The sequence below is a fragment of the Python bivittatus genome, unplaced genomic scaffold, assembly GCF_059951505.1.
Source record: "Python bivittatus isolate LINGU-HERP-01145 unplaced genomic scaffold, Pbiv_v1 ctg000580_np1212, whole genome shotgun sequence".
NCBI lineage: Eukaryota > Metazoa > Chordata > Lepidosauria > Squamata > Pythonidae > Python > Python bivittatus.
This window is the reverse complement of record NW_028277087.1, coordinates 29208738-29222671: the sequence shown is the minus strand read 5'-3', so window position 1 is coordinate 29222671 and position 13934 is coordinate 29208738. Positions and strand designations below refer to the sequence as shown.

Sequence of the window (13934 nt, the reverse complement as noted above, 5' to 3'; positions counted from 1 at the left end):
AATTTTGTATACTCTTAGCTTAAGAAATAATATTATGTTCACTTTATTTCAGACAACTCTAAATATACGATAGTTATACAGCATTTTTTAAAAAGTGCAAATGAGAATATTATGGCAAATGTTCAGTTAATAAGCATACACTACAATGTTATGGAGTAACAGTAAGACTATTTAAATGGACATTTGTAAATAAAACTGGTTTGGAGACAAGCTATTTAAATCTCATAGGATAATAAAAACGGTGAACCAAGACCCCCTGACATGCAATACATATGCATTTATTCAGAAATAAATTTCACAGAGTTCAAAAAAGCTTATTCACAGTTTATATGTATAGGATTGTGGTCTCAAAAGTAATAATTTCAAAATGGATATTCCATTTTTGTTAGTCTGGAAAATAGGCTCATCTATACGCTTAACATTATGTTCAGATTATAATTAAAGAGCAAAACCCAACTTTCCTGCTATTAATAGGAAATTGATCTTAGCACCAACAGCATCCACCACAACCATAACAGTGTGCATGTGGCGTGTGTGTGAGACACATGCCCCCAAAACAGTGAGGTGAAACCACAGAATAACATCAGCAAAGTTTAGAAGGGCCTTTGGAGATTAAATTCCCTGCTCAATGCAAGAATCCACTACTACAGCGCTCCAAAAGATAACCATCTAGCCTGTTTATTTCCTGCAAAGAAGTCCACTAACTCCTGAGACAACCTGTTGAATAGCTCTTACCATTAGAAAATTCTTCCTCACGTCCAATGAAAATCTACTTCCTTGTAATTTAAACCTATTGTTTCTTGTCTTTTGGAACAACTCTGAATAATTCTTCCCCAGCTTCTATATAATAGCTTTTCACATTCACAGAGTTGGCTAGTCCCTTAGAGGCCTGGCGTTGCTGCCTTGAACCATCAGCCTCCTGGATTTTTTCCCTTTATTTTTGTAAATGTGAATTATTATAGGTTTTTAACTGTATATTTATTGTTTTTAACGTGTTGTGAGCTCCCCAGAGTCCCCCATTGGGCGGAGATGGGCAGGGGACAAAATAAATAAATAATAGCTTTTCACATGCTTGAAGACAACTATTATATCTACAGTACCTGCAGTTTTTTCTTCTACAGCTTGAGTATATACAGTGCTTCCTACCATTCCTCATACTTTTTTTTATTCCAGACCTCCTATCATCTTGGTTGTTCTCTTCTGAACATGCTCCAGTTCATCAGTTTCTAAAATGTAGTACTCAGAACTAAACTCAATATTCTAGCAGTGCTCTGACCAGTGCAGAATAGAGGAGTGTTTACTATATTTTACCGGTATATCTCTGGGAAAGGGGGAAAGGGGGAGTAGAAAACAAACTAGCAAACAACAACAAAAAACTATGGGAAATCAGAAAACTACTATATTTTTGCCATAGATAGTGGCACTGCAGAATTGAGACTGAGCATTTTGGCATTACTAAATTACATTACACTGATCTACACCCATGAAATTTACCCAGCTAAGATTAACTGCCAGACAGAAGCTTTATGTTGCCTGGTACAGTGAAAAGAATTAATATTCTTTCCTATTCTTTTTCAAATAATCAGTCATGTTTAGGATTCTATCTTTTTAAATTTCATGCCTCTGAGAGTTACAGGCTTTCCCCCCCTTTTAATTATGAATGATTATATGTCTCACATTATCTCTCCTTTATTCTAATGAGATATATTTTCCAGTTTCTCTTCTACTCCCATCTCAAACTAGATACTTTGGGATAGTGAACTGGGTGTGAGCAGGCACACAAGGACTGCTAGCTTGGCCCTGCTGCTTCTTATGAGGTATCTCCAAATCTTTCGACAGCCCTTTTCTACCTTCCCTTACAGTAGGTGCACTGCCACCAATCACTTAAATTCAGAGAAATCCTTTCTGTCACTGATTTACTTAAGAGGGAGGCAAGTGGCATCCCTTTTTTCAGGAGCCTGTCTGTCAGAAAAAACATGTACTAAAGACTAGATTCCTTACTCAGAACAAATACCACTAGTTCATCTACATATTTATTACATATAACAAAGTCAGAGACCTAGAAAAAAGCTGGAAAGAAAAGGGAAGGAGGTTTGAACAACTGCTTTCTGAAGAGGCTAATTGCTTCCTCAGTGAGCACACACCACCAGAACAAGTTCATTCAGCCCAGATCATAATGCATGAAATAAAACTGAATCTATTCTGCAACTAGCTTCACTGATTCTAGCTTGCTGTCCAAATTCATTACCTCTCGGGATATGGTGTCTGCTAGTGTGTTTGTATTTCCTGGTGTTCCTTTATCTATGGAGACTATTCTGTTGTACTGAAGCATAAATTTATGATAGTTTACTCTCCATCCAAGAAAAAAATATACCTGTCTCTTTTGTCTTGGGGAACCACTGTATAATAATTTCCACCTTTGCTGCCAAGGGAGAAATGGTAACTTTTCTCATTTTATGAACTAAGTATGCCACCTGATCAAGGCAAGTTTGATACTTCTTGTCTTTAATCAACTGTAAACCTAGCCTTGGGAATGAGGAAGAAATGAGTGAACCATCAAGATGAGTGTTTCAAAAGATTACTCAATCCTGAGAAAGAGAAGAGAATGAGAAAAACAATCAAAATAAACCTGCCTTGATTTTGTTTAGTATAAGATGGGGCAGTGAGAAACTCCAACAACCTTTCAAGATTCTGTTACTTCACCATACAACAATATGGCGCATTCCTGGAATCCTTGCTGTGCCTTTTTCGTGATCTTGCCTACCCTGAAGGTCTGACATCAATCCATCCTCTCTAATGCACTGCACTACTTCCTTGAGGTGTCCCCTATGCTTTTTTTACATATCAGAAAAGATAGCCACATGATCAAACAACCACAAGTAGTCCTATCCCTCTTGACCAACCTATGAAAGGGGGCTAGGAAATTCTGCAGCTGGAAAGTTAAAACATTAAACTCCTATATATCTTAGTGAGTAATTAAAGCAAAACACTCCTGGGTACCTGCCAATACCCTTTGGTAAAGTCCAGCATGAGGATGAACTGACCTCCTCCCAATTGCTCCAGCAATCCACCAGCTCTGGCCACTGAGGCATTTATCTGGAACAGTCTTCTTGTTCACCTTCTGTAATCCACACAGAAATGAATTCCCACCCCTCCCAACTTCTCAACCAGGACTACTAGGGAAGCCCAGGGACTCTATGATAATCTGATGGTACCCAGTTCTAGCATTTTCCCATTTTCCTTCTCAATACCCTTGTGCTGCCAGTAGGTACCTTCTCAGGTTCTTTGCAAACTGAGGAGGTTTCACCTATTCCTACAGAATGACCTATCAGCTCAGTCCTTCTTAGTTAAACTGAGACCTGAGCAGCAAATTGGGAACACGCCTGCTCAGCTTCAGCTCTCTGCGCTGCCATCAGGTGAGAAGACTACAAAATTTCCTGTATCTTTCCCCTTTGACAATCCCCCAAACAGATGCTATCCAGAATTCCCATTCAATCCAAAAATCTTAAGAGAAATGCTGAATGCCCCAACTTCCTGGATACAAGTTTTCATGGTGCCAGCTGGGAGGTTTTGTTTTTATCTTATTTTCAGTGAACATCAGAAGAGAAAACACAACCTCCAAAGGACAAAGACTGTCCTTCATACTTTTAAAAGCTCATCTAACAAGGAAACCAAGAAATCCTGCTTGGCTTCCCTGTGTTTTATTTTCTTGGCCTTCAGTTATCTCCACCCATTACCTGGATGTACAGGTCAAACTAAGCTTCCTTTAATCGTTTCACTCTCTATACTTCCTGAACTAGAATTTCTCCACATTTACTAAAAGTGATTTCAAGCCAATGTGAAGAGCTGAAGAACTGATGTATTCCCTGAATTTAACACAGCAGGATAGGAAGGATTGGGATATTGTCCAAGTACCTTAAATACTTATGTGACAATAAAGAAAAAGGTTTTATTACATGGAACATTCCAATTATGGAACATTTTTCCCAAGGAGTTATGTTAGGCACCAACTTTACCATAAATTCTTGCATTTATACTGGCAATTTAACTGATTTTTCATATTCCTATTAGTTTTCTTATTTTAATTAATTTCTGGTGCCATGACAGAAAAGGCTGTCTTCCAGCATCTCACCAGATGACACTCACTAACAGATGGGACCCAGAGCATGCCTCTCCTGCAGAATCCAACAGGGCAGGAAGAGAAAACTCAGGAAAGACATCCTTTAAGTAACCTAGCCCCAAGCCATGAAGGCTTTAAATGTAACTACCAGCACCTTGAACTGAACCTGGAAGCATACTGGCAACCAATGCAGCTCGCAGAGCAGAGGTGTCACATGCGCCAAACAATGTTCCTGTTACTTTACTTCATCAAATGTTTCTTATTGGTTGATATAAAATCAAGGATAGCTGATTCTGTTTAATATTGGTCCATTCTTTGAAGGACAAAATTTCAGCAAGATGTCAGGAATTTCCTGAAAGAACCATACTTGTGAGAGTTTATCCCCCTATAGACATCAAGATAATTAAACTTCTTTATGCCTCTTCAAAAGATCTGAAGTTTGCTTCAGTACAGCATCGTTCACAATTTCTCCAACTGGACAGGAGATACTAGACACCATCAACAGCATTGCTTTGATTCATTCCTCTGGTCTTCCTATCAGCATGCTCAGTGAGCTTTTCACTCAAGCACATTTTAAAAACAATAGAAATTATCTGATCAGAGAATGCTGCTCATCAGTTTATATGCTTTTTGTCATGACAGCCATGCGTGAACTGTCAAGGGTAGGCTAGAACTTTTAAATTGTTTAAGATTACCATTGTTAGCAAAACAATATGACAGTGCTCCAGGTAAGGAAAGTGAAATAGAGCGGAACTTGTACTTAATTTTTTATTATGGTGAGCACATTCCACATCAAGATAGATTAGTTAGGCCAAAAGTGTAGAAGCAACCCATTTCTAATTTAGTTAAAGTACTAATTTCTAAAAGATAATCCCCTTAAGCAGTTTAATAATGCTCAAAACATATATCTCCTTTGACTAGTTCACTCCAGATTTATCAGATTTCTATTGTGCTTTATTTTTATTGAACATTCATAACTCCAGTTGCATCAAGGAGAAAGATATTAAATCCCAACAATACAATAGTATGATTAACTACTGAGGCATGGAGTCTTGAAATACAGATGGACAGAGTTGCTCTCTGGAAATGCAACTTGATCTGAGAAATATATACTGCTGTTCTGTTTTAGCTGCAAAAGTGAAAGCTCATCTGAATCTGTGGCCAGGAGAGGAGTTAAAAAACTCATCTTCTAAAGAAGAGTCTCAATAGATCTTAGTGTTTTGTAGTCAACGTAATATTTCTCCCCAGTGTGGTTTAAAAATGTGCAAAAACAATTTCATCCAGTATTGGCATATATGTCTTTGAAGCATAGAGTTTTCAGTCAAAGTATTTGGGGAGACTACTTTAATGGAACTGTAAGTCATTAAGAGCAGCAAAAATAAATTAAAAATAGTTATGATGGCAAGCAGGGTCGAAAATACAGAAAATAATGGTTTCCCAACTGACAAGGTTTATGATTTTCAAAATGGAAAGTTCATTGGCTGATACAGAAGAGGGACTTAAGAGAAACAGAAATGAAAAAGATGAGGTTGGGGGTGCACTATGAAATACAGAACCCAATAAGATTTAGCAAAATAGATGGAGAAAATTCACTGTCAAGCAAATGTGGGATTACATGGCATTTTATTTGCTATGAAAAGAGCAGAGAGAAACCAGAAATTTCAGCTGAACTCACTTGTCTAACTTCTCAGTTGTTTAACTTTGTGCTTAAAATACCAAGCTGCCCAAGACTCTCCTTGAGTGTACCAATAATTAACTACATTTGTACCCTGCAACAATCAATTTGACTCCTCGCACTTTCACAGTAGAAAATAAATTTAAAACATCCATGACAAGCTTAAAAACATAAAACAAAACTTCCTAACAGTGAAATAAGAATAAAACAAAAGATGGTCCTAAACAAGTTAAAGCACTCTACAAAACAGTTCCATCTTCAATGTGGGGATGTGCTCAAGGTTTGCACCAGCCTGATATCTACTGGGGGACTGTTCCAATGTTTTCTGATTTATGCTTATGCTACTCAACAAAAGAAAAGTCAACCACTTTCTGAAGTAATCTGTTTTCATCACTGAATAGCTGTAATCATTAGGAAGTTTTACCCCATATTTAAACAAAATTCCCTTCTTTGAAATTTCTACCCATTCAGTTCTAGACCTCTAGAAAAATATAAAACAGCTCTGCCTCTGCACAATCTTCACAATGACACACTTTCAGATATTTGAAGGTCAATATCTTACCTGTATAAATCTTCTTTTCTTCAGGATAAATATACCAAGACCTTTCAGCTGTTCCTCATATTCTCTTCTCTGCCATCACCATTGTTCCTATTACTGTATTTTTACATGGAAAATTTATAATCTAGGTATCATATTTAGTTTTGCCTTCTCTCATGTTTGCACTTTTGTTGAACTATTTTCATTATCTTTTCATTCCTTTTTTCAGTCTAATAATGGAAAAAGTTTTCATTCCCTTATTATTTATATATTGATGATCAGAATGTTCCTCTAGCTTTTCTTCATCTTGACATTCTTGCTCCTCCTCTTGCCCTCCCCCACAGCAATTCAAGCAACACTGGATATTTTAATTTACTACAAAATGTTCATTTTCTAGGATACTATTCTTAGAATTAGAAAATAATACATATGGAAATGTTATGTTATTAAGAATATGAAAGAAGAGCTTCTATTATTCAATATTTTGTTGCATTCTCTTTCCAATCTGGCAGAGAATAGGTACAGCTGGGAGACTGTAGCTCTGCTTTTATATACTAAAGTGCACAGTTGTATGATAATATAAAGCAGGACTTTTTCTTTCCATAAAGCTATAAATATGCCCATGTGGAGAGAAAATTAAAACAGGAAACAGCTGCCTTTTCTTTTTCAAAGACAAACCAAAACCTTTGCGTTCAAAGAGCAAAGAATCTTCACTCTACATGTCTATAAACTGTATGGCTCCCTCTTGTGCTTATTTTACCACATTTCGGTGTTCAAGAATTGAGCATTATGCAATAAACATTCATGTTCTGTTCACTTTGCTGTATATAATTTGTGCTCATAAAAGGCTAATGGTAGCAACATGCATGCATTGAAACAATGGGGGAAGGCTTAAATACATACAAATTAGAATAAACTGAAGAGTCCTCCAGAAGTTAAGTTTTAAACTTAAGCCTAATAACTATTTTTCCTGCTCTTTTTGCAGTTCAAGCTTAAGAGGTCTTGCCAAATGCCTTATGTCTATTTTAGGAATTACATTACACATCTGGGTCTTTGCTAATAGCAAGAGCTATTTTTTGAACATACACTTGCACCTGCTTTAAGTTGTCAAGCAAAAGTAATATACAGATAACAAGAGATGTAGAAGGAATAGCACCCCTCAGTTTTCAAGTACACTCAGAATAATTGCAGTCAAAAAGTGCTTAGAAATGACAACTTGAAAATTTATTCCTACTGCTTTCATGAAGAATTACTTCTAAATCATGATTACTGCTTACCAAGTAAACATGTGAATGTATAATGTATAATGTATAATGACTTAGAATACCTGTTTTAATGCCTGTAAACCTCTGAGCAGTGTAGTGTGATATAGAATGCTAGACTACAGGAACCAGATTTTAAATTCAACTAAACTACAAAAACATCACAGGCCAAATCTGGATTATATATATCTTAACAATACATACATCAAAAAGACGTATACACCTAGTTATCCTTTTAGACCACTTCAGCTTCTAATCAGGTACAATACCATTATTAAAACAATAGTCAACATTATATAGCGCTCTCAAATGCTCAAATGCATATGCATTATCCAGTTATATTCATAACAGCAATTTTCTAAGGTGGCAGCATTATTAACTCTCATAGTGAAAGGTGGGAGGAGCTGAGAAAGAATGACTCACCTGACACTATCCAATGAATATATAACAGAGACAAAAATCAAAGCGGGGACTTTTTGATTTGTAGCTCAGTCTTTTGGCCACAAAGGTCTCTGGCCTCTAGTTAATTATACTTTCCCTTCTAGAAAGCCATGCTACTCAGCCACCACAACTATGTACATATATCAGTTTTCCTTTTTCATCTAGTAATTAACATTCCATGGTAATAATTTCAGATTGTGTTTTAAGTTGCTTTTAAATATTTACTTCTGCAAATATCCTTCCCAGAACCAGCTATTTTCTCAGTTTTTACTACATTCTCCACTGAGCTATTGGAGGGAATGATACATAACTGAATCCAATCCAGTCATGTTGTAAGTTAATTTCATAGTATAGCGACAAAGAGCTCACACAACAGTAATATAACAATAGTTCAACTTGAGCTAAAGCTTAGAGTTTGTGATCCACAACTCTACTACTAACGTAAAACAATAAAAATTTAAGCAGAACATGCATTTTTAAAAGTTCTTCTGAAAGAATACAGACACCCTATTGTTCCTTCAAAATGCATCTCTCACTTTGGAAGGTTGGCATGCTAATGATCACACTTGTCTACTCTCAAATGTCACTATTACACATAAGATATAATCTGAATATAATGTCACTTGGTGGCACACTTTATTAACTTTGCACTAGGGTAGCATATGGCAGGCATAATTTTTTTTAAAACCATCATTTAAAACAACATTAGAAGCCTTGTGTTGCCAGTTTTCTTTTTTTAAATGCTGGAGCTTATCTGTGACATTGGCATCTCATTAATATAGCACCTTCTGTTCTAAAGGGAGGAAACGTGAATCCTTCAGCCTTCATCGTTCTATCACAGTATCTTAAAATTTGTCCAGGCATGTTTTGAAGTGCCCAACTAAAAAATGCCACCTAGTACTGCAGCTTTAGTGCAACCTAGATGCTTGAAACAAATCAACTAAAGACTGACTTCACATAAAAACAGAAGTTAAAATGAGAAATGGGGCTCAGGAGGTATTTATAATACTATACTATGAAAATGTGTACTGTTATTTTTTTCATATTCTCTGGGAAAAAAAAACCCCTCACACAGCTTTAAAAGCAATTTGGGACTAATTTGTCTAACCTAGTTTTCAAAATGTTTTTTATGATAATACTAACACTATATAAAAACTTTCATTTTAAAATATTAAAAATGCTCAAAATTATTATAAATTGACATTACAATTCAGTAAAGACAGGCAGGAAGTAGAATATGTTTCAACAGAGATTTTATTCCATTAAACAGCAGTGTTGAACGATTTTGCTGTATGAGGTACCCATTTCTATATAGGAAATGTTCTTTGCAATAAAGGCTTCATGCACACTGAATAGTTACCTAAGAAGATTTTGGTTGATTTTTTAGGAGTCACAAAATGAAATCTGATAAGATATTCTGTCACTATGCTATACATGAAAAGTATTTATCTTCTTGTCTTAGCAATATAAAGCCTTGGTAACTCACTGACACCTTCATTAGATTTGTGAAAAAGCTAAGTACAGCATGGGGAACAAAATGACAAGAAGGCAGAAGCGCTGAGAAGAAAATTGTACTATGAATTAAGAGGACATGATGCCATGATCCAAGATACCAATCTATCAATGAAAATGTATTCTCCTTCTAGTGCTGTGTCTCACCTCTGTCTCAAGAAATCTTTGTATTTACTCAATCTGTAGATGTATCAAGCACAAGAACATAGGGCTCAATTTCATTTCCAAAAACACTTAATTCTATATGAGGTGTTTGGTTCAGTGGTCTCAGCTGTAATATTTTACCCATGAAGCTAACAGAAAGGCCACATGTACAAAAACCCATAACAATGGCTCACTATACCTATCCCATCCATGCATAAAAATGATGGAAGTATAAATCACAATGTAATTATTATATGTTTATTTCACATATTTCTACATCATCCAGCTCCCAAGATCCTTGGCAATCTACACATTCTGAAATAATCATTTTTATTTACAAAACATGTTTGTTTACAAAATAAGGCTTATTATGTGGAACTTTGTTATAGTGAGTCTACATTTCAAAAATCCTTCTTCTCCTAAGTACCTCTTCTGTTGCTTTAAAGACTATTTCTCTCTTTCCCTCTCCCTCTCTTGTGCCTTCGAGTTAATCTTAATTCCTGGTGATTACATGAATAAATTTTTTGGAAATGATTTGCCATTGCCTTTTTCCTAGGAATAAGAGAAAGTGGCCTAAAATCACCCAGCTAGTTTTGTGCCTAAGAACTCATATTTCCCAGCTTCTAACCCAGTGCCTTTAACCACTACACCAAACTGGCTCCTTAATAAAGCAACCTTTCTTAAATGCTATGTTTCTATCTCTTCCACCAGTTCCACAGCAATCTTTCTGATAATTTATAAGCTCTTACTTTCATTTTCTCCTCTACCTATTGCTTAATAACCTTTAACATGGTTTGCTTTTGTTTACAATTTATTTATTTATTTTTCAAATTTATATATGCCACCCATCTAACTATACAAGTGACAATTATTCCCTCCTGCCTTGCATGAGAAAGTTCTCTTAATAATCAGTTAATTAGACAGTATTTGGGCTATACCCCGCCCCCAACTTCCAAATCAGCTAGGGCAGACAGGGACAGACTTGCCAATTGTTCTCCTCTGTTGTCCACAGCTTTGCTTGTCTCTTTCTCTCTTCTGGGAACTTCAGATCAAAAGTCTCCTTCTCTTTCTCTAGGATATTCAGATCATAGCCACCTATTTGCTGAACAGTGATATCTCTGGAAGTCTTGGATCTTCCCTTCAAGCTCTGCATTTTTTGCTGATGCACAACAGCTTTTCTCCTCCCAATTGCAGTGATTTTTCTTATATGAACAGCAATTCTTCTAACAACCACACCACACCATGCTGCATACCACCAAATGGTCATATGTCTTTTTTAAGCCCTCTGAACTTCTCTCATTTTCTAGCGAAGATAAGGTGTTTATGTGCAATTTGTGTTAAACAGGGTCTGTATGACAGGTATGAGCTTGTATAACCTTGAAGCCTCCAGTAGCAAAGGGGGTAATATCAATTTTTAACATATGGCTCCTCTAAACAAGGGACCAGATTTAGCATACTACATATATGCAAAACATCTCTGAATGTGAAATATTTGCACCATCTTGAAAATGTTCTGAACTTGCTTCTTTCAAGCCCAATCAACAGTGGCTCAAGCTCAAAACACTTCTGGAAAGGTCAAAACAGCCTATTTGGAACTCAAAGCAATTATTTCAAATTCAAAATTTCAAGTTAGAAAGGTTTTAAATCTGAAATGTTTTGCAAAACCTTATGCCTTACCCTAGAAAAGTTTCTTAACATATCTGTCTCTATAGGAAGAGAAAACGCAGGTATGGAAAAAGCAGAAGAAAAAAGAAAGTATTGTAGCAGAGATATTGTTGGAATGATGCCAACCATCTTATTCAACATTAAAACAAAATGATTCAAACCTCAGAAATGAATACCAAAAGAACAGTAATCTATATACAGAGATGCACTGCACTCCTACTAAATTCCTTTCAAAATATAAGCCTCCCACCCCATCCATGACAGAGTTTTGCTAAAATATAAAAATATATTAAGAAAACAAGCACTATAACAATATAAAAATCTTTCTGCACTATTCAAAAGTAATACAAAATGAACCATTTTAATGCATTTTTCTTTAATTTAATTCATATATACTGCAACTTCTGTTTTAGGCTCTTACCTGTACAACTTTGTAGAAATAGGCATACTGTCGGGCAGTATTTTTATACTGGCTAAAAACATCATGTATGGCCTGAGTTGACTGAAGATACTGAACTTCATCTTCTTCAAAGTAAAGAGCAGTATTATATTCATTTGGGAGAGTCTGGATGTAAGGCAGCCAGAATGAACTAGGGTTGCATCGTTCACAAAGAAGATGAAACGCTAATGTGATGTTGCCCATAGCTTGAAGAATTCGATCTTGAGAATACAGAGATCCTTAAAAAGCAAAGAAAGAACCCCATAAGGAAATCTTAGTCCCTCTAAAACCATTAGGGAAAAAATCTTAACAAATATCTATTTTATACCAGAATGAATTTATGTTTTATTTCCTATTATAGGCATTCCTTTAATTTTTAAACATGATCCTTAAAAGTTACTGCTAAAATCTTTTACAAAGTGTGCTTTAAGAATTTCAGTAATATTTATTTATTTGATTTATATCCTGCCTTTCTGATCTGATGAGCTCTTAAACATATTATCAACATTTAAAATAAATACTAAATTTATTTTACAACTTCCAATACACAAGAAAGTGATCTAAATATAGATCATCATATTAGATATTAAGGAGGAAAGTTCTTTCTATAATGAAAATAGTAGAGAGGTAATTTTTGCAAAAAGGTATGAACATTTATGGTTCTGTATTATTTCCAAGTCTTCTAACATAGCATAATTTTAAATCCACTGACCCAATTTAGGCTTGTGGGATTATGTTCATTCATGCATTCTTTCATTGACTCAATTTTTTTTGTGAGAACCACACAATAAATTGTAATTACCATATTTATCGGTGTATAACATGCACAGGCGTATAACACGCACCTTAATTTTAAGAAGGGAGTTTGAGTAAAAAAACTTAAATTTAAAATAAATGACTTGGAAGCAAAATAAAGGGAGCTCTGAGCGGCAGGCAAGTGAGTGAAAACTGGCGCTCCCCATCACTCACGCCTGAGCTCCGCAGAGCAGGAAGTGAGCGGCGGGCGAGCCACCAAAAACCAGTGCTTCCCATCACTTGCGCGAGCAAAAACCACACTCCCCATAGCCTGAGCTCCACAGAGGAGGTGAGTGGTGGGGGAGCTGATAGCTCGCGCGAGCGATGGGGAGTGCCGGTTTTCGCTCGCACGAGCGATGGAGAGCACCGGTTTTCGCTCGCGCAAGTGATCAGGAGCACCGGTTTTCACTCACTCACCCACCGCTCACCTCCTGCTCTGCGGAGCTGCCCTGGTTACAGCCCTGGCTCAAATGAAGGCTCCACTCTCCCAGCCCTGCCACTTGAGTATCGGTATAAAACACGTAGCTAGGATTTCAGCCCCAAATTTTAAGGGAAAAAATGCGTGTTATACACCAATAAATATGGTATATGGCCCAGACATACATTTAGAATTAAGAATATTCTTGAGCATTTAACAAACTTGGGAATTTTACCAAAATAGAACGCTTAGCTTTTCTAGACAAAAACCTATTCCTAGTTCCTCTCCAAGTTTTCTTTATATCACTACTCAAAGATAGGCATTTAATTATTACAATGTCCAAAAGATAGGACAACCATTTGTCTGAGATGGTATGAGGACTCCTGCCTTGGGCAGGGAGTTGGACTAGAAGACCTCCAAGGTCCCTTCCAACCCTACAATTCTATCATTCTATACTACTGTTAAATAGATGGTTAATTCTATTAATTCTACTTGACAATATACTGTATAGTATTATACCATGGAAAAATCCTATAATTACACCTCAGACTTATCTGTTAATACTCTCAAAACTCCTCTTACCCAGGACTGAATTTTTAGCTGATTCTACGGTCATCATCAATTTTCTGGGAACCCAGAGAAAAAGTTCTTCAGCCTATAGAAGCCACAAAACAGGTCACAATATTATACATATCTAATAAACATAACATTTTTAAGTAGCAATCCAACTTCTTTTTTAGCAGACTTAGAAAGTATTAAATGAGTTACACCTCTTCTCTACTGGGCTTCCTAATGGATAAGTTCTTAGCATAAGTTAGTCGCATAATTGCTATTTGCCTGGACACAAGACAAGAGACTGGATTGCATGTACATTTCTCTCGATGTGGACCATTCCATGCCAAATGAACAAAGGAAAACTATGTCA

The 13934-nt window shown here is 36.2% G+C and overlaps 1 protein-coding gene across 2 annotated transcripts in view; it reads right to left on the bottom strand.

Moving 5' to 3' along the window:
• Positions 1–13934, bottom strand: part of SETD3 (SET domain containing 3, actin N3(tau)-histidine methyltransferase) — a 70666-nt gene that overhangs the window by 30976 nt on the left and 25756 nt on the right. For both annotated transcript variants that reach the window (XM_088149863.1, XM_088149862.1), the window contains exons 5-6: positions 13592–13664; positions 11779–12035 (exon numbers count right to left, since the gene is read on the bottom strand). In XM_088149863.1, the coding sequence (XP_088005989.1) occupies positions 11779–12035; positions 13592–13664 (330 nt within the window). The remainder of the gene's footprint in view (positions 1–11778; positions 12036–13591; positions 13665–13934) is intronic.